Source organism: Salmo trutta, chromosome 18 (genome assembly GCF_901001165.1).
Source record: "Salmo trutta chromosome 18, fSalTru1.1, whole genome shotgun sequence".
Classification (NCBI taxonomy): domain Eukaryota; kingdom Metazoa; phylum Chordata; class Actinopteri; order Salmoniformes; family Salmonidae; genus Salmo; species Salmo trutta.
Window position 1 is genome coordinate 41,119,592 of NC_042974.1, and position 21,833 is coordinate 41,141,424.

General features: G+C 45.0%; 1 protein-coding gene across 2 annotated transcripts in view; it reads right to left on the bottom strand.

Annotated features, from left to right (window-relative positions):
- Positions 1-21,833, bottom strand: part of LOC115153302 (attractin-like protein 1) — a 332,646-nt gene that overhangs the window by 153,550 nt on the left and 157,263 nt on the right. For both annotated transcript variants that reach the window (XR_003867679.1, XM_029698596.1), the window contains exon 25: positions 21,483-21,640. Coding sequence is in view for 1 of the 2 variants with exons in the window: in XM_029698596.1 (XP_029554456.1) it covers positions 21,483-21,640 (158 nt within the window). In the remaining variant the exon portion in view is untranslated. The remainder of the gene's footprint in view (positions 1-21,482; positions 21,641-21,833) is intronic.

The window sequence follows — 21,833 nt, forward strand, 5'->3', positions numbered from 1 at the left end:
GCTGAATTAGGCCTGGCCATGCAGGAGTCAGTGGAAAGACGAGAATCGATGAGAGGGTAGAATTCATACAGCCTTTATTTCTGTGGGGTGGCCAGGTAGGCGATTGATAGGGCCAGGACTTCACACACACAGCCTTCATTAAACAGACACAGGAGACACTCTGGAGGTGCAGGGGGGAGATTGAGGAAATGTGCTATACATGAGCAGGTATCATTTTACAGCCCGGGGCATCAGTTCACTGAGTAGAGTATACAGAGTTCATCTTGATGGGTTCTAACTTCTAAACTTGAAATATGAAATATCCCTATTCATGTTAATGAATGAAAGAAGGGAACGCAGAACGTTTACATTCTGTCAGAATATGTTTTTGTTAGACATCAGGTATCCTATGGAAAGGAGAAGGGCCACAGTCTGGTTACAATTGTTGGGTTGTAATTTGAAATACTTGCTACACCAGAAGTTAAAGGTTATATGTAGGAGGAATGTATATGGTGGGGTCAATGGATTTTGGATATGAGCCAGGGGCATGGAATGTTACTAAGTAAGGGAAACGGCAATCACATGGTTGTGGTCACTGATAAGGGTGGATAGCTGTGGATTAGTGAGGAATGTGGGGCGAGGTCAGGTCAGGTCACATGAAGGGAGAAGGAACAGTTTATTACCCACATCACTTAACTTCCTGCCTAGCAACAAAGATGTAATGTTTAGAGGAAAGGAGGAGACTCCACCTAAAGTGGGGTATATATACACTATATATATATATACACACATATATACACTATATACACAGTCAGTCCAAGATGGCGTAGCAGTTCAGACGTCCATTACCCTCCTCTTGTCGTGTCCCGTGTATATATATATATATTTACATATTTTTTCTTCACTTATCTTTTTACAATTTTTATTCTAAAAACTCAACCTCAAAGCACTCTCCTGCAACCCGGCTCACCAATTTAAAAAAAAAGAAAGTATTATTTACCTCATCTGAATTCCACGACAGAAGCTAGCCAGAGGTTAGCCATTTTCACTGGCTAACGTTGAAGTTAAGCTAGCCACGGTTAGCTGTCCTCAGCTATCCATTAGCTCGAAAAGCTATCGCCAGTTTTTGTACAGCGCGACTCAGACCAGAGCATACCGGACCTATTCTCTCTCCTTTCCCCGATTTCTACCGCAGGCTCTGGACATTTACACCTTGATCTTGCAGCTAACTAGCTGCTACCTGAGTGACTATTGGCAACGTCGGTCACGGAATTAACACACATTATTACGGAGCTAGCCAGCTAGCCAGCTGAAGAATTCCGTCAGCCACTCGTGGGCTACTCCTGAGCTAGCCAGCTGAAGTGTCTCCTGGGCTACAACTCACCTATCCTGACCCGTTTTACTGCCGATGCGGAGCCCCATTGGGTCTTCACGACTGGATCACCGACGTTATCTGCCCGAGGGAGTTGTCCAACTGGCCCCTCCGTCGCGACGTAACCTGATCGCCCATCTGCGGCCAGCTAATCGTTAGCTGTCTTTTCGGCTGCGATCTGAATAGGTCTGTCGGACACTTTTCTTGGGCCACTATAACTAACTATTTTGCCAACTTGGACAGGTCCCCCCTTCCACACGGAACCCCACTAACCCACAGACGGAAACGCACGAGGCGGCTAAAAACAGACCTCCCTCCCATCTTCCACCAGCTTGCTACCTATGGCCCGGCTAGCTGTCTGATACTCACTGGACCCTCTGATCACTCGGCTAAGCATGCCTCTCCTTAATGTCAATATGCCTTGTCCATTGCTGTTCTGGTTAGTGTTTATTGGCTTATTTCACTGTAGAGTCTCTAGCCCTGCTCATTATACCTTATCCAACCTCTCAGTTCCTCCACCCACACATGCTATGACATCTTCTGGTTCCAATGATATTTCTAGAGACAATATCTCTCTCATAATCACTAAATGCCTAGGTTTACCTCCTCTGTACTCACATCCCACCATACCTTTGTCTGTACATTATACCTTGAAGCTATTTTATCGCCCCCAGATACCTGCTCCTTTTTCTCTCTATTCTGGACGTCACAGACGACCAATTCTTATAGCTTTTAGCCGTACCCTCATACTTATCCTTCTCTGCTCCGCTGGGGATGTAGAGGTGAATCCAGGCCCTTCAGTGCCTGGCTCCACACCTACTCCCCAGGCGCTCTCTTTTGATGACTTCTGTAACCGTAATAGCCTTGGTTTCATGCATGTTAACATTAGAAGCCTCCTCCCTAAGTTTGTTTTAGCTGCTTTAGCACACTCTGCCAACCCGGATGTCCTAGCTGTGTCTGAATCTTGGCTTAGGAAGTCCACCAAAAACTGTGAAATCTTCATCCCTAACTACAACGTTTTCAGACAAGATAGAACGACCAAAGGGGGCGGTGTTGCAATCTACTGCAGAGATAGCCTACAGAGTTCTGTCCTGCTATCCAGGTCTGTACCCAAACAATTTGAACTTCTACTTTTAAAAATCCACCTCTCCAAAAACAAGTCTCTCACCGTTGCCGCCTGCTATAGACCCCCCTCGGCCCCTAGCTGTGCTCTGGACACCATATGTGAACTGATTGCCACAACTTGCAGACTTGTTTACGCTGTTGTGCGTTTTTGTTGCCGTTTTTACTTTGCTACCTGACGGTTTTTACTTTTTCATTACCGTATATTTTTACTTTTTCCCTCACTCAACTTTTTTTTTTCATTCAACTTTCCTACCCCGGAGGTTTTATCTGGACATGGTTCGTCAGGACTTCAAACAGCCGAAGCTAAGTAACATTAACATGATGCCTTCTAATTGCAGTCGTTGTACTCATAATATACAGGAGAACGATCGCCTTACGGCAAGGATAGCTGTGCTGCAAGCCCAGCTTCAGACGCAATCGTTAGGCAAGGGTAATTTCAGTGTAGGAAAGGATGAAACAGCGTCTGTGCCACCAGCAAGTACAGATAGTAACGTTAGTATAAACCCCCTCGCACGGTCCCCGCAGCCGGACATCTTTCTCATGGCTTCTGGAGGGAAACGCTGTAGGAATGCTCAACCGGTGTCGCTTATTCAGCCGACAGAAACTTTCAACCGGTTCTCCCCGTTAAGCGAGTCGGAGTCGGAGGCCGAGACTTCTCTGGTCTCTGCTCCTCCCGTTGTGGGGTCTGAGACGCCGACGGCTCCCACCATTAGCTCTGACAAATTGAAAACCCTAGTCATTGGCGACTCCATTACCCGCAGTATTAGACTTAAAACTAATCATCCAGCGATCATACACTGTTTACCAGGGGGCAGGGCTACCGACGTTAAGGCTAATCTAAAGACGGTGCTGGCTAAAGCTAAAACTGGCGAGTGTAGAGAGTATAGAGATATTGTTATCCACGTCGGCACCAACGATGTTAGGATGAAACAGTCAGAGGTCACCAAGCGCAATATAGCTTCAGCGTGTAAATCAGCTAGAAAGATGTGTCGGCATCGAGTAATTGTCTCTGGCCCCCTCCCAGTTAGGGGGAGTGATGAGCTCTACAGCAGAGTCTCACAACTCAATCGCTGGATGAAAACTGTTTTCTGCCCCTCCCAAAAGATAGAATTTGTAGATAACTGGCCCTCTTTCTGGGATTCACCCACAAACAGGACCAAGCCTGGCCTGCTGAGGAGTGACGGACTCCATCCTAGCTGGAGGGGTGCTCTCATCTTATCTACGAACATAGACAGGGCTCTAACTCCTCTAGCTCCACAATGAAATAGGGTGCAGGCCAGGCAACAGGCTGTTAGCCAGCCTGCCAGCTTAGTGGAGTCTGCCACTAGCACAGTTAGCGTAGTCAGCTCAGCTTTCCCCATTGAGACCGTGTCTGTGCCTCGATCTTGGTTGGGCAAAATTAAAAATGGCGGTGTTCGCTTCAGTAATCTTACTAGTATAAAGACCTCCTCCATTCCTGCCATTATTGAAAGAGATTGTGATACTTCACATCTCAAAATTGGGTTACTTAATGTTAGATCCCTCACTTCCAAGGCAGTTATAGTCAATGAACTAATCACTGATCATAATCTTGATGTGATTGGCCTGACTGAAACATGGCTTAAGCCTGATGAATTTACTGTGTTAAATGAGGCCTCACCCCCTGGTTACACTAGTGACCAAACCCCCCGTGCATCCGGCAAAGGCGGAGGTGTTGCTAACATTTACGATAGCAAATTTCAATTAAAAAAAAAAAAACAATGACGTTTTCGTCTTTTGAGCTTCTAGTCATGAAATCTATGCAGCCTACTCAATCACTTTTTATAGCTACTGTTTACAGGCCTCCTGGGCCATATGCAGTGTTCCTTACTGAGTTCCCTGAATTCCTATCGGATCTTGTAGTCATAGCAGATAATATTCTAATTTTTGGTGACTTTAACATTCACATGGAAAAGTCCACAGACCCACTCCAAAAGGCTTTCGGAGCCATCATCGACTCAGTGGGTTTTGTCCAACATGTCTCTGGACCTACTCACTGCCACAGTCATACTCTGGACCTAGTTTTGTCCCATGGAATAAATGTTGTGGATCTTAATGTTTTTCCTCATAATCCTGGATTATCGGACCACCATTTTATTGCGTTTACAATTGCAACAAATAATCTGCTCAGACCCCAACCAAGGAAGATTAAAAGTCGTGCTATAAATTCTCAGACAACCCAAAGATTCCTTGATGCCCTTCCAGACTCCCTCTGCCTACCCAAGGACGTCAGAGGACAAGAATCAGTTAACCACCTAACCGAGGAACTCAATTCAACCTTGCGCAATACCCTAGATGCAGTTGCACCCCTAAAAATTAAAAACATCTGTCATAAGAAACTAGCTCCCTGGTATACAGAAAATACACGAGCTCTGAAGCAAGCTTCCAGAAAATTGGAACGGAAATGGCGCCACACTAAACTGGAAGTCTTCCGACTAGCTTGGAAAGACAGTACCGTGCAGTATCGAAGAGCCCTCACTGCTGCACGATCATCCTATTTTTCCAACTTAATTGAGGAAAATAAGAACAATCCGAAATTTCTTTTTGACACTGTCGCAAAGCTAACTAAAAAGCAGCATTCGCAAATGGAGAATGGCTTTCACTTCAGCAGTAATAAATTTATGAACTTTTTTGAGGAAAAGATCATGATCATTAGAAAGCAAATTACGGACTCCTCTTTAAATCTGGGTATTCCTCCAGGGCTTCATTGTCCAGAGTCTGCACAACTCTGCCAGGACCTTGGCTCAAGGGAGATACTAAAGTGTTTTAGTACTATATCTCTTGACACAATGATGAAAATAATCATGGCCTCCAAACCCTCAAGCTGCATACTGGACCCTATTCCTACTAAACTATTGAAAGAGCTGCTTCCTGTGCTTGGCCCTCCTATTTTGAACATAATAAACGGCTCTCTATCCACCGGATGTGTACCAAGCTCACTAAAAGTGGCAGTAATAAAGCCTCTCTTGAAAAAGCCGAATCTTGACCCAGAAATTATAAAAAACTATCGGCCTATATCGAATCTTCCATTCCTCTCAAAAATTTTCGAAAAAGTTGTTGCGCAGCAACTCACTGCCTTCCTGAAGACAAACAATGTATACGAAACGCTTCAGTCTGGTTTTAGACCCCATCATAGCACTGAGACTGCACTTGTGAAGGTGGTAAATGACCTTTTAATGACGTCAGACCGAGGCTCTGCATCTGTCCTCATGCTCCTAGATCTTAGTGCCGCTTTTGATACCATCGATCACCACATTCTTTTGGAGAGATTGGAAACCCAAATTGGTCTACATGGACAAGTTCTGGCCTGGTTTAGATCTTATCTGTCGGAAAGATATCAGTTTGTCTCTGTGAATGGTTCGTCCTCTGACAAATCAATTGTAAATTTCGGTGTTCCTCAAGGTTCCGTTCTAGGACCACTATTGTTTTCACTATATATTTTACCTCTTGGGGATGTCATTCGAAAACATAATGTTAAATTTCACTGCTATGCGGATGACACACAGCTGTACATTTCAATGAAACATGGTGAAGCCCCAAAATTGCCCTCGCTAGAAGCCTGTGTTTCAGACATAAGGAAGTGGATGGCTGCAAATTTTCTACTTTTAAACTCGGACAAAACAGAGATGCTTGTCCTAGGTCCCAAGAAACAAAGAGATCTTCTGTTGAATCTGACAATTAATCTGGATGGTTGTACAGTCGTCTCAAATAAAACTGTGAAGGACCTCGGCGTTACTCTGGACCCTGATCTCTCTTTTGAAGAACATATCAAGACTGCTTCAAGGACAGCTTTTTTCCATCTACGTAACATTGCAAAAATCAGAAACTTTCTGTCCAAAAATGACGCAGAAAAATTAATCCATGCTTTTGTTACTTCTAGGCTCGACTACTGCAATGCTCTACTTTCCGGCTACCCGGATAAAGCACTAAACAAACTTCAGTTAGTGCTAAATACGGCTGCTAGAATCCTGACTAGAACCAAAAAATTTGATCATATTACTCCAGTGCTAGCTTCCCTACACTGGCTTCCTGTTAAGGCAAGGGCTGATTTCAAGGTTTTACTGCTAACCTACAAAGCATTACATGGGCTTGCTCCTACCTATCTTTCCGATTTGGTCCTGCCGTACATACCTACACGTACGCTACGGTCACAAGACGCAGGCCTCCTAATTGTCCCTAGAATTTCTAAGCAAACGGCTGGAGGTAGGGCTTTCTCCTATAGAGCTCAATTTTTATGGAATGGTCTGCCTACCCATGTGAGAGACGCAGACTCAGTCTCAACCTTTAAGTCTTTACTGAAGACTTATCTCTTCAGTAGGTCCTATGATTAAGTATAGTCTGGCCCAGGAGTGTGAAGGTGAACGGAAAGGCTGGAGCAACGAACCGCCCTTGCTGTCTCTGCCTTGTCGGTTCCCCTCTTCCCACTGGGATTCTCTGCCTCTAACCCTTTTACAGGGGCTGAGTCACTGACTTACTGGTGTTCTTCCATGCCGTCCATGGGAGGGGTGCGTCACTTGAGTAGGTTGAGCCACTGACGTGGTCTTCCTGTCTGGGTTGGCGCCCCCCCCTTGGGTTGTGCCGTGGCGGACATCTTTGTGGGCTATACTCGGCCTTGTCTTCGGACGGTAAGTTGGTGGTTGTAGATATCCCTCTAGTGGTGTGGGGGCTGTGCTTTGGCAAAGTGGGTGGGGTTATATCCTGCCTGTTTGGCCCTGTCCGGGGGTATCATCGGATGGGGCCACAGTGTCTTCTGATCCCTCCTGTCTCAGCCTCCAGTATTTATGCTGCAGTAGTTTATGTGTCGGGGGGCTAGGGTCAGTCTGTTACATCTGGAGTATTCTCTTGTCTTATCCGGTGTCCTGTGTGAATGTAAATATGCTCTCTCTAATTCTCTCTTTCTTTCTTTCTTTCTTTCTCTCGGAGGACCTGAGCCCTAGGACTACCTGGCATGATGACTCCTTGCTGTCCCCAGTCCACCTGGCCATGCTGCTGCTCCAGTTTCAACTGTTCTGCCTGCGGCTACGGAACCCTGACCTGTTCACCGGACGTGCTTGTTGCACCCTCGACAATTACTATGATTATTATTATTTGACCATGCTGGTCATTTACGAACATTTTAACATCTTGACCATGTTCTGTTATAATATCCACCCGGCACAGCCAGAAGAGGACTGGCCACCCCTCATAGCCTGGTTCCTCTCTAGGTTTCTTCCTAGGTTTTTGGCCTTTCTCAGGAGTTTTTCCTAGGGAGTTTTTCCCAGCCACCGTGCTTCTTTCACATGCATTGCTTGCTGTTTGGGGTTTTAGGCTGGGTTTCTGTACAGCACTTTGAGATTTCAGCTGATGTACGAAGGGCTATATAAATAAATTTGATTTGATTTGATTGCCCCCCATCTATCTTCAGAGCTCGTGCTACTAGGTGACCTAAACTGGGACATGCTTAACACCCCAGCCATCCTACAATCTAAGCTTGATGCCCTCAATCTCACACAAATTATTAATGAACCCACCAGGTACAACCCCAAAGCCGCAAACACTGGCACCCTCATAGATATCATCCTAACCAACGTGCCCTCTAAATACACCTCTGCTGTTTTCAACCAAGATCTCAGCGATCACTGCCTCATTGCCTGCACCCGTAATGGGTCAGCGGTCAAACGACCTCCACTCATCACTGTCAAACGCTCCCTGAAACATTTCAACGAGCAAGCCTTTCTAATCGACCTGGCCCTGGTATCCTGGAAAGATATTGACCTCATCCCGTCAGTAGAGGATGCCTGGTTATTTTTCAAAAATGCCTTCCTCTCCATCTTAAATAAGCATGCCCCTTTCAAGAAATGTAGAACCAGGAACAGATATAGCCCTGGGTTCTCCCCAGACCTGACTGCCCTTAACCAACACAAAAATATCCTGTGGCGTTCTGCATTAGCATCGAATTGCCCCCGCGATATGCAACTTTTTAGGGAAGTTAGAAACCAATACACACAGGCAGTTAGAAACGCCAAGGCTAGCTTTTTCAAACAGAAATTTGCTTCGTGCAACTCCAACTCTAAAAAGTTCTGGGACATTGTAAAGTCCATGGAGAATAAGAACACCTCCTCCCAACTGCCCACTGCACTGAGGATAGGAAACTCTGTCACCACCGATAAGCCCACTATAATTGAGAATTTCAATAAGCATTTTTCTACGGCTGGCCATGCTTTCCACCTAACTACCCCTACTGCATTCAACAGCACTGCACCCCCCACAGCTACTCGCCCAAGCCTCCCCCATTTCTCCTTTTCCCAAATCCATTCAGCTGATGTTTTGAAAGAGCTGCAAAATCTGGACCCCTACAAATCAGCTGGGCTTGACAATCTGGACCCTTTCTGTCTAAAATTATCTGCTGAAATTATTGCAACCCCTATTACTAGCCTGTTCAACCTCTCTTTCGTGTCGTCTGAGATTCCCATAGATTGGAAAGCAGCTGCTGTCATCCCCCTCTTCAAAGGAGGTGACACTCTTGACCCAAATTGCTACAGACCTATATCCATCCTACCCTGCCTTTCTAAGGTCTTCGAAAGCCAAGTCAACAAACAGATTACCGACCATTTCGAATCCCACCACACCCTCTCCACTATGCAATCTGGTTTCAGAGCTGGTCATGGGTGCACCTCAGCCACGCTCAAGGTCCTAAACGACATCGTAACCGCCATCGATAAGAAACAATACTGTGCTGCCGTATTCATTGACCTGGCCAAAGGTTTTGACTCTGTTAATCACCACATCCTCATCGGCAGACTCAGTAGCCTTGGTTTCTCAAACGATTGCGTCGCCTGGTTCACCAACTACTTTGACAGAGTTCAGTGTGTCAAATCGGAGGGCCTACTGTCTGGACCTCTGGCAGTCTCTATGGGGGTACCACAGGGTTCAATTCTTGGGCCAACTCTTTTCTCTGTATACATAAATGATGTCGCTCTTGCTGCTGGTGAATCTCTGATCTACCTCTACGCAGACGACACCATTCTGTATACTTCTGGCCCTTCTTTGGACACTGTGTTAACAACCCTCCAGACGAGCTTCAATGCCATTCAACTCTCCTTCCGTGGTCTCCAACTGCTCCTAAACACAAGTAAAACTAAATGCATGCTCTTCAACCGATCGCTGCCTGCACCTGCCCGCCTGTCCAGCATCACTTCTCTGGACGGTTCTAACTTAGAATTTGTGGACAACTACAAATACCTAGGTGTCTGGTTAGACTGTAAACTCTCCTTCCAGACTCACATCAATCATCTCCAATCCAAAGTGAAATCTAGAATTGGCTTCCTATTTCGCAACAAAGCATCCTTCACTCATGCTGCCAAACATACCCTCGTAAAACTGACCATCCTACCAATCCTCGACTTCGGCGATGTCATTTACAAAATAGCCTCCAATACCCTACTCAACAAGCTGGATGCAGTCTATCACAGTGCCATCCGTTTTGTCACCAAAGCCCCATATACTACCCACCACTGCGACCTGTACGCTCTCGTTGGCTGGCCTTCGCTTCATAATCGTCGCCAAACACATTGGCTCCAGGTCATCTACAAGACCCTGCTAGGTAAAGTCCCCCCTTATCTCCGCTCACTGGTCACCATAGCAGCACCGACCTGTAGCACGCGCTCCAGCAGGTATATCTCTCTGGTCACCCCTAAAGCCAACTCCTCCTTTGGTCGTCTCTCCTTCCAGTTCTCTGCTGCCAATGACTGGAACGAACTACAAAAATCTCTGAAACTGGAAACACTTATCTCCCTCACTAGCTTTAAGCACCAGCTGTCAGAGCAGCTCACAGATCACTGCACCTGTACATAGCCCATCTATAATTTAGCCCAAACTACTACCTCTTCCCCTACTGTATTTATTTATTTTATTTATTTTGCTCCTTTGCACCATATTATTTATATCTTAACTTTGAACTTTCTTCAAACTACAAATCTACCATTCCAGTGTTTTTTCTTGCTATACTTTATTTACTTTGCCACCATGACATTTTTTGCCTTTACCTCCCTTATCTCACATCATTTGCTCACATTGTATATAGTCTTATTTTTTTTCTACTGCATCATTGATTGTATGTTGTTTTACTCCATGTGTAACTCTGTGTTGTTGTGTGTGTCGAACTGCTTTGCTTTATCTTGGCCAAGTCGCAATTGTAAATGAGAACTTGTTCTCAACTTGCCTACCTGGTTAAATAATGGTGAAATAAAATAAAAATAAAAATAAAATAAAAAATATATACACTTGTGCTGGTGCGATCATGTCTTTGTCTGTTCAGCTGTCTTACCCATTGAGTGAATAAACTTGGTTTGAGCTTTTCCTAGTTGTCCGGTTCAAAATAAACAGAGTAAAAACTAACAACACTGACAGGTTTATCTTCACTCACACCAAACTAACCATATAGAAGATTAGAGTAGTTCTGCTGAGAAATAATAATTGCTAATAGGGAACTCATCTTCTGTCAAAAAGGTTAAAACAGAAAATACACAGCAGTAAATGCTGGAAGGTAGCAATTACAGTACACCGTTCAAATGAATAGCTGTGGATTAGGACAAGATGGCGCCGATAGAGATGGATTCCACGCTTCAAGAATGTTTTGATCATGCGGACTGGGATATGTTTTGGGTAGCCTCAGACAATAACATTGACGTATACGCTGACTCGGTGAGTGAGTTTATAAGGAAGTGTATAGGAGATGTTGTACCCACTGTTACTATTAAAATCTTCCTTAACCATAAACCTTGGATTGATGGCAGCATTCACGCAAAACTGAAAGCACGTACCACCGCATTTAATCATGGCAAGGTGACTAGAAACATGCCCGAATACAAACAGTATAATTATTCCCTCCGTAAGGCAATCAAACAACCAAAGTGTCAGTATAGAGACAAAGTGAAGTCACAATTCAACGACTCAAACACGAGACGTATGTGGCAGGGTCCACAGACAATCACGGATTACAAAAAGAAAACCAGCCCCGTCGCGGACATCGAAGTCTTTCTCCCAGACAAATTAAACAACTTCTTTGCGCGCTTTGAGGACAATACAGTGCCACCGACACAGCCCGCTACCAAAGACTGTGGGCTCACCTAATTCCGTGGCCGACATGAGTAAAACATTTAAACTTGTTAACCCTCTCAAGGCTGCCGGCCCAGACGGCATCCCTAGCCGCGTCCCCAGAGCATGCGCACACCAGCTGGCTGGAGTGTTTACGGACATATTCAATCAATCCCTATCCCAGTCTGCTGTCGCCACATGCTTCAAGATGTCCACCATTGTTCCTTTTCCCAAGAAAGCTAAGGTAACTGAACTAATGACTATCCCCCTGTAACACTCACTTCTGTCATCATGAAGTGCTTTGAGAGACTAGTCAAGGATCATATCACCTCCACCCTACTGTTACCTTAAACTCACTCCAATTTGCTTACCACCCCAATAGGTCCACAGACGATGCAAATCGCCATAACACACTGCCCTATCCCATCTGGACAAGAGGAATACCAATGTAAGAATGCTGTTCATTGACTATAGCTCAGCATTCAACACCATAGTCCCCTCCAAACTCATCAATAAGCTTGAGACCCTGGGTCTCGACCCAGCCCTGTGCAATTGGGTCCTGGACTTCCTGACGGGCTTCCCCAGGTGGTGAAGGTAGGAAACAACACTAGGGCCCCACAAGGGTGCATTCTCAGCCCTCTCCTGTACTCCCTGTTCACCCATGCACACCTCCAACTCAATCATCAAGTTTGCAGACGACACTACAGTGGTAGGCTTGATTACCAACAACGACAAGACTGCCTACAGGGAGAAGGTGAGGGCCCTCGGTGTGTGGTGTCAGGAAAATAATTTCTCACTCAATGTAAGAAAAACAACAGAGATGATCATGGACTTCAGGAAACAGCAAAGGGAGCAGCCCCCTATCCACATCGACGGGACAGCAGTGGAGAAGGTGGAAAGTTTTAAGTTCCTCAGTGTACATATCAACGACAAACTGAAATGGTCCACGAACACAGACAGTGTTGTGAAGAAGGCACAACAGTGTCTCTTCAACCTCAGGAGGGACGAAAAAACTTTTACAGGTGCACAATTGAGAGCTTCCTGTCGGGCTGTATCACCGCCTGGTATGGAAACTGCACCGCCCACAACCGCAGGGCTCTCCAGAGGGTGGTGCGGTCTGCCCAACGCATCACCGGGGGCAAACTACCTGCCCTACAGGACACCTACAGCACCCGATGTCACAGGAAGGCCAAAAGATCATCAAGGACAACAACCACCCGAGCCACTGCCTGCTCACCCCGCTACCATCCAAAAGGCGAGGTCAGTACAGAGGCATCAAAGCTGGGACAGAGAGATTGAAAAACAGCTTCTATCTCAAGGCCATCAGATTGTTAAACAGCCACCACTACCACAGAGAGGCTGCTGCCTAACTACAGACTTGAAATCATTGGCCACTTCAATAAATGGAACACTAGTCACTTTAATAATGCCACTTTAAGAATGTTTACACATCACGCATTACTCACCTCATATGTATATACTGTATCTTTCACTATCTATTCTTTACTATCTATTGCATCTTAGCCGCTCTGTCACTGCTCATCCATATATTTTATGCTTATACATTGTCATCCCATTCCTTTACTAGATTGTGTGTATTTGGTTTTGTTGTGGAATTGTTAGATGCTGCTGCACTGTCGGATCTAGAAGCATAAGCACTTCGCTACACTCACAATAACATTTGCTAACCATGTGTGTGTGACCAATACAATTTGATTTGATTTGATGATATAAGATGACTTGAGTAGTCTGTAGGTCAGGCAATCAGAGAGAGAAAGGGAGAAACAGAAAAATAGAGAGATAGAGGGTGGTACGTCTATGTCCCAATAAAACTTGCAACAAAGAATCTCAGACTGCCTTGACCAGTTGAGTTACCATCGCCTGGCTCTACAAATCAGAGAGATATAAAACAGAAAATAAATGTCTGTAAAGTGTGATGTCATGGTAGAAGGTGCAAGGTCAGCTTGACAGATTCAATCTAAATCTGTTCCACAAGGACATACGATCAGCAGCTCACTCTGCCCTCCAACCAGCCCTGAGAGCAGGGGTGAGGTCATATGGCTACAGGGGCCACACTCATACTAACAGGGGGGGGCAGTTGAGGGGGGAAGAAGGGGGAGAGGGGACTGGGCGCGTCCGTCATCCGGTGTAGTCTTTCCCGCCTAAGAGAATTGGGCCAGAAATACTTCCTGCTACAGCTCAGCGATACATCACAGAAATAGTGTTCTAATGTATCCCGTCGTCACCCCTGTAATTTGTCCTCGTGACTAATTGGAATATGAATAATAAAATGTTTCATGTGAGAGAAGGTGGAGGAGGACTAGAGCACAGCATGCAAACAGGATTTTTTTGAAAAACAAATATGTAGTGAAAAACATATAAACATGTCAATATACAGTACGTAGTATAAAGACAATAACAAGTATAGTATACACCCACATATATTCTACACATCTTCCTCCAGATGTTAGTGAAGAGAAAGTGACATTGCTACACAGACATCTGTCACACTAAGCGACTTCATATTCCCTGTGTTCAGGAGTGTTTAATTAGGAGGTTGTTTCCTTTCAGATCTGATTACGCTCTGTGAAGTGGATGTGAAAGGTATGTATTACTCTGTCTGTAAGTATGTGCGTGTGTGAGAGAGGGAGGGAGAGCGATCGCTTAGTTGGGGAGTGTGTAACAAGCCTTCGGTCAATGTAACTACTGAGACCGTCCCTCAGAGTCAGACAGAGTGTGAGTGACAGCTCTTAGTCAGTCAGGCAGTGTGTTTGTACAGCGCTCAGTCAGTCAGGCAGTGTGTTGTACAGCGCTCAGTCAGTCAGGCAGTGTGTTGTACAGCGCTCAGTCAGTCAGGCAGTGTGTTGTACAGCGCTCAGTCAGTCAGGCAGTGTGTTGTACAGCGCTCAGTCAGTCAGGCAGTGTGTTGTACAGCGCTCAGTCAGTCAGGCAGTGTGTTGTACAGCGCTCAGTCAGTCAGGCAGTGTGTTGTACATCGCACCGTCAGTCAGGCAGTGTGTTGTACAGCGCTCAGTCAGTCAGGCAGTGTGTTGTACAGCGCTCAGTCAGACAGGCAGTGTGTTGTACATCGCACCGTCAGTCAGGCAGTGTGTTGTACAGCGCTCAAGCAATCAGGCAGTATGTTGTACAGCACTCAGGCAGTCAGGCTGTGTTGTCCAGTGCTCAGGCAATCAAACAGTGTGTTGTACATCGCACCGTCAGTCAGGCAGTGTGTTGTACAGCGCTCAGTCAGTCAGGCAGTGTGTTGTACAGCACTCAGTCAGTCAGGCAGTGTGTTGTACAGCGCTCAGTCAGTCAGGCAGTGTGTTGTACAGCGCTCAGTCAGTCAGGCAGTGTGTTGTACAGCGCTCAGTCAGTCAGGCAGTGTGTTGTACATCGCACCGTCAGTCAGGCAGTGTGTTGGACAGCGCTCAGTCAGTCAGGCAGTGTGTTGTACAGCACTCAGTCAGTCAGGCAGTGTGTTGTACAGTGCTCAGTCAGTCAGGCAGTGTGTTGGACAGCGCTCAGTCAGTCAGGCAGTGTGTTGTACAGCGCTCAGTCAGTCAGGCAGTGTGGTGTACATCGCACCGTCAGTCAGGCAGTGTGTTGGACAGTGCTCAGTCAGGCAGTGTGTTGGACAGTGCTCAGTCAGGCAGTGTGTTGGACAGTGCTCAGTCAGGCAGTGTGTTGGACAGTGCTCAGTCAGGCAGTGTGTTGGACAGTGCTCAGTCAGGCAGTGTGTTGGACAGTGCTCAGTCAGGCAGTGTGTTGGATAGCTCAGGGGGTCCTCTGGGATGGTGATGGCCCAAAAAGCAGACAATGACCGGAGAGTGGAGGAGGACCCATCTTTACACCCAGTCTCACTGCCACAGTGAATAACATCACGTCAGAGACCAGAGCACACGGCTACACTCGCAATGTTAATGAGGACTGAAATGGTCACGGTCAACCTAGTTCCTCCAATAAGAGGAGGAGTCCAGTGGGCTTGTTTACATGCAGACTAGCAATAACAATACATGTAGAAATCTTTGGAGAATAGATAAGCGAACACATGTCTAATGTATTTTAGAGACATATGCATGTCTAAGACACACTATATCTGGGGGAAGGTTTAGAATTGTTCATATAAAACACTGTTAGAAAACTTTGACCGAAGTTCTTAGATAGAGCGCCTCACAGAGCAGAAATTGAGCCACCCCTTCAATCAACTGATGTACCCCCATATCTGCAGGAAACAAAGAGAGTCTCAGTTCAATTCAGAGTGTGTATTATTCTGTATGTATCCGTGGAGGAGAGAGTCCAAGAAAGAAAAAAAGATAGAGAGAGCAAGTAAAATCCTTCCACAGTGGATGTGAAAGAGAAATAGAGAAAGAGGAGGAGAGGACAGGGATCATAGCCCTGGTGGCGAAAGTAATCTCTCTCTTGTCATTAGATCAGTCCAGCAGGAGAAACCCGAGGCAACACATCTCACCAGCCTAACTCTGCTTCCATCTGACACACTTTGAAGCGGACACAGCTAGTCTGACCTGGGCTACACATCCCAGAATGAAAATATATGACTGGTCTGGAAGTCTTTATATGATGATAGCTACAGAAAACTTGGCATTCTGTATCTCATTTTGGAATCAAAATCCAAAGAGTTTCTTCTCAAAGGATGAGTCACTCAGTCAGATAAAATGACAGATGTTGGTGGTGCCCTTCAGTGAGGGTGAGACATCACTATATTTCATTTTTGCATTACATACTAAAGCAAACTTCAGAGCAAAACAATATATAATTAATAATTGAGACTGGCCATTGGAAATCCTCTGGACAATTCCTCATCATTACCGCGTCTGTGTCGGAAGCCACCAAGGTCAAGAGAGCGGCGGGGCCTGGTCTCGTGTTACTGACGAAAATGCGTCCGAATGAGATGGCTCTATATACGGCTGTGGGATAGTGCTCATTATGATAATTAACTTCTCACGTTACCATCTCATCTGTATAGAGCTCTGATAAAACAGCATTTATGGGAAATACTTATGAGCCCCGATCAATGGACGGATTACCTTAACACATGCTGCAGGACAGTCTGCAATCAACTGCTACATTCATATCGGAATACTACCAGAGCACCTTCAACATTCTGTATTTGAAATTCCCCTCTAAGAATGTTTATCTGTTTGATTGTCTGTTTGGTTGCTGCATCGAAAACCAGCTGGTGCTGCTCTGTTGTTCTCTCCCTGAAAGATAAGACATTAAAATAAGAAAACATTTAATTACCCAGAAAAGCGGTGGGGACCGGGAGAGAAATCCCAAATATGAGCTACAGAGTGTGTGACAGTCCCAGAAGATGTGCAGCTCCTCTTTCAGATATTGCATTGCAACATATGTCTAGCACAGGCCTGGGCAAAGGCCGGCTCGCCTGATTCAATACAGCCCGCAGAATCATGCTCATGCTCAAAGTTTTGAAAAACGTATTTGTTATTCAAATTAAAAGCCCAATGAATACTCGCCTTTGTGTAATGATTTAACTTCCACCGCTTGTGGGACATTTATTTTGAAGGCACGTATAAATAAGAACTGCACGAGGACAAACAGTGACTGACAGGCTGACACATACGTCACAGTTACAAATAGTAGCTAGCTAGAAATTGTGCAAAAATTCGTTTTTCCAAAGAGTTCAAAGAAAAGGAAAGTAGACAATGAATGTAGGGTGTTCCAGCAAGAGTGGACATTGAAATATGTATTTATTGAGGTATCAGGGAAAGGTGTGTGCTTAGTGTGCAAAGAGAGCACTTGTCCCGACACTTCCAGATGAAGCATGCAGAGAAATATAGGAATATGTCTTCTGAGCAGAGGGCAAGTGCACTGAAAGAGTTTCTTTCTCAGTTGCAAAAGCAGCAAGAACTTTTCACAAAACTGCATTCAGCAAACGATGGAATTGAGAGAGCTAGCAATGTATCGTCCCACAAAATTGCTAAACATAGCAAGAAATTCGCTGAGGGCGAATTCATAAAAGAATGTTTAATTGACTCTGCAGCAGTACTTTGCCCCGACAAGAAAGAGCTGTTTGAAAATGTTTCCCTGTCAAGACGAACAGTGACACGGCGTGTTGAGGACATCGCAGAGAATATGGAACAACAGTTGAAAGACAAGGTAAAGGATTTCACCTATTTCCCCTTGGTCTTGGATGAGAGCAGTGATGCACGTGACACGACGTAGTTGTTGATATTCTTACGAGTTATAACCCCAGACTTTGAAATTACAGAGGAGCTTCAGTGCAGTCAATGAAGAGCACAACTACAGGGAAAGATTTATTGGAGGAGGTTAATAAGTGTGTGGAAAAGCTGGGACTGAGTTTTGAAAAGTTATCCAGTGTGACCACTGATGGGTGCCCAAACTTGACAAAAGGCCAAAACATTGGCCTTTTGAAAAGGATACAAGATCAAGTAGCTGAGCTGAACCCAGATAAGAAAATGATTTTCCTGCATTGCATTATTCATCAGGAGGTGCTCTGGAAATGTGTTCTGGAAATGAGCCATGTTGTGGATACAGTCACTAAAGTGGTAAACTTCATAAGAGCAAAATCTTTAAACCACAGGCAGATTGTCTCACTGTTGGAAGAGACAGTCGGGGCATGCAGATCTCCCCTACCACACAAACGTGAGATGGCTGAGTTTGGGGAAGGTGCTTAAAAGGGTGTGGGACCTGAAGTCGGAGATTGCAAATGAAAGGAAAATATGTGGATTTCCCTCAACTGCAAGATAAAGAATGGTTGGCTGATTTTGCTTTCACCGTGAACATCATGGCCCTCATGAATGAACTGAATTCCAAACAAGGGAAGGGCCTTTTTGCACTTCAGATGTACAGCCTAGTCAAAGCCTTCAAGGGAAAATGACTAATCCTGACCCGCCAAGTAGAAGCCAACAATCTCACCCACCTTCCGACACTACTAGTCTGTTCCCTATCAGATGACCAGCGGGAGAAGTAAACATCACTGCTGCGTACTTTGAACGGTGAGTTTTCTTGTTGTTTTGAGGATTTCAAAGTGTTAGAAAATGACATGCTGTTGGTTTCTTCTCCTTTCACCTTCGATGTGGATAACGCTCCCACTGACCTGCAACTTGAGTTTATCGATCTTCAGTCTGATGCAGGGATTGGAGAACTATTCAAAACAATGTCACTGTTGAGGTTCTATGCAACTCTCGATGAACAAAACTTTCCAAAGATTAGGAGTCATGCTCAGAATATGTTTGTACTGTTTGGGTATGTATGTGAACAGACATTTTCAGTAATGAAATATAACAAGTCATGGCATAGATCATCTCTTACTGACTCTCACCTCTCAGCAATCCTGCGCATAGCAACGTCAGAACCTATACCTTCATTGCATGTTTAATAATGAAAATGCCTACCAAAAGGAGAACATGGATGTGGTTTATTTCTGTGCATGTTAAAAAAGTAAAATAAGTAGCATATCGGATGTGATTTTACAGTAGATACAGCTGTCAACACAGTCATACACATGATGTATAATTCTGTAATATGATTCTGGCCCGCGATGGCAAAAATGTATTCTAATGTGGCCCTCCATGGAAAATAATCACCCAGGCCTGGTCTAGCATATCCAATATCTCCATTTCCTTTCTTTTTTTAGCTCAGGACTATTTGAGTGTCTCAGTGTTGATTAACTAAGCATGCATCTTGCAGTCAGTCCATTCAATCAGATTTCAGCTCGTTTTATCACAACATTGGGTGTGACAGATATCTTAAAATATCACCGCCAAAGTCTACTTCAATTTTATGCATCATAAGATTAAACCATGAATATTTTGTATGGCTGTCTCAGTATTAAGGCAATCCTAAATAATTGATGGCGACACTACAAAACTCATGGATCATTAAATATTATATTTTTGCCAAACACGTTTTATTATAGTTTATGCTCAAGGTCCTATCATGGCTTTATGCCTTAAAGAGACAGACCGAGAGTTTTAGAGACATTTCACATATTTATATGTTCTGTAGAGACAGATATTGTTTAAATCAGATATTGTTTTCCAACAGTCCTCTCAAATGATCAAATCCATTGCAGGAAGTATAAAACCCACATATTTTTGTAGGGGGCTATTGTTCTCTGAGATTGTACAGTTATGACTATAACTACTGTTCCCTGAAGGAGGAAAATGAGGTACAGCACAGCTATGGTGATTTTGAGCGCTACTTTACTGAAGAACATTAGAATCAGGCCTGTCAAGGCCAATGAACACCATGCCTCACCAGAAGCCCTGATTTCCACAGGTGATATACCAGAGGCACGGATTAATTCCATACATTTTCACCCCTCTTCACCGAGCCCAGAACGGGGAGGCGCGGGGCCGAACAGGTGTTGTATCTCCTTTCCCAAAATCTCCACGTAATTGATATGTGGCATGCTCTGCGACATAGTCCACAACCCCCGAATTGAGCTGCCCATGCACAGTGCACCCCACCCTCAGGGGGATAGGTCTGTCATAATCACCTTGCGGGAAATAGGTCGACCCATGGGGGTCCCCAGAGACAACAGCCGTGGATCCCTCTATCGAGCCAGATACCATAGGTATGACGAGACACCCACAGTGACTAGGGGTTTAGGTGGTGCGATGATGCGTCCAAGCGAGTGTCTACCACCCGCCGCTGGAAAGTTCGCAACAGCCCGAGGGGAACCACAGCGATCATAGAAACCATCATCCCAAATAGGCAAAAATTGGGCGAAGCAAACCGGAAACCGGCCACCCTCTGCAGGGACAAGAACGCACAATTCTACACTCTGAGTCCAACTCAAGATCCAGAAACAGAATGCGTTGAGATGTAGTCAAACAGCTCTTCTCTTGATTCACTATGAAACCCAGAGACTGAACATGGGAAACCAGCATGAATGTGTGAAACACCACCTACACCCTCAACTCTGCTACCACCAGTCATTCGTCCAGGTAGTTCAATATCCTGAGCCCCAATATCTTGAGCTGTCAACAGTGAAGAGGCGACTCCAGGATGCTGGCCTTCTAGGCAGAGTTGCAAAGAAAAAGCCATATCTCAGACTGGCCAATAAAATGAAAAGAGTAAGATGGGCAAAATAACACTGGACAGAGGAACTCTACCTAGAAGGCCAGCATCCCGGAGTAGCCTCTTCACCGTTGACATTGAGACTGGTGTTTTGCGAGTACTATTTAATGAAGCTGCAGTTGAGGACTTGTGAGGTGTCTGTTTCTCAAACTAGAGACTCTAATGTACTTGTCCTCTTGCTCAGTTGTGCCCCGGGGCCTCCCACTCCTCTTTCCATTCTGGTTATAGCCAGTTTGCGCTGTTCTGTGAAGGGAGTAGTACACACCGTTGTATGAGATCTTCAGTTTCTTGGCAATTTCTCACATGGAATAGCCTTCATTTCTCAGAACAAGAATAGACTGACGAGTTTCAGAAGAAAGTACTTTGTTTCTGGCTATTTTGAGCATGTAATCGAACCCACAAATGCTGATGCTCCAGATACTAAATTAGTCTAAAGAAGACCAGTTTTATTGCTTCTTTAATCAGAACAACAGTTTTCAGCTGTGCTAACATAATTGCAAAAGGGTTTGCTAATGATCAATTAGCGTTTTAAATAGATAAACTTGGATTAGCTAACACAACGTGCCATTGGAACACAGGAGTGATGGTTGCTGATAATGGGCCTCTGTACACCAATGTAGATATTCCATAAAACAATCTGCCGTTTCCAGCTACAATAGTCAGTTACAACATCTCTAAGTGACCCCAAACTCTGTGACCCCATCTCTAAGTGACCCCAAACTTTTGAACGTTAGTGTATATATTTTTAAACCTAATTTAATGTATCTCCCTTGGTGGAGATGTAACGCAGTTGTGGATTGTGAGATCACTACTGACAGAACCTCACCTGGATCTTGATTGGCCAGGAGAAGTTGCTGACGTAGACATAGAAGGTGATGTTGGAGTTGACCCGGAAGTTGAACTTCTCACAGGAGAAGCTGTCTCTGTGTTCCTGGATATTGGTCTTGGACACAATGGGCACCTCTTCGCCAGAGATGGTGCCAGCTAGGGGGGAGAAGCGGGTCATATTGTGAGTCGTCATGGGAAGGACACTGAGAGGATAATACAGTTGGTCATATAAGTGAAATAATCTGTCTGTAAACAATTGTTGCAAAAATTACTTGTGTCATGCACAAAGTAGATGTCCTAACCGACTTGCCAAAACTATAGTTTACATTTTAGTCATTTAGCAGACGCT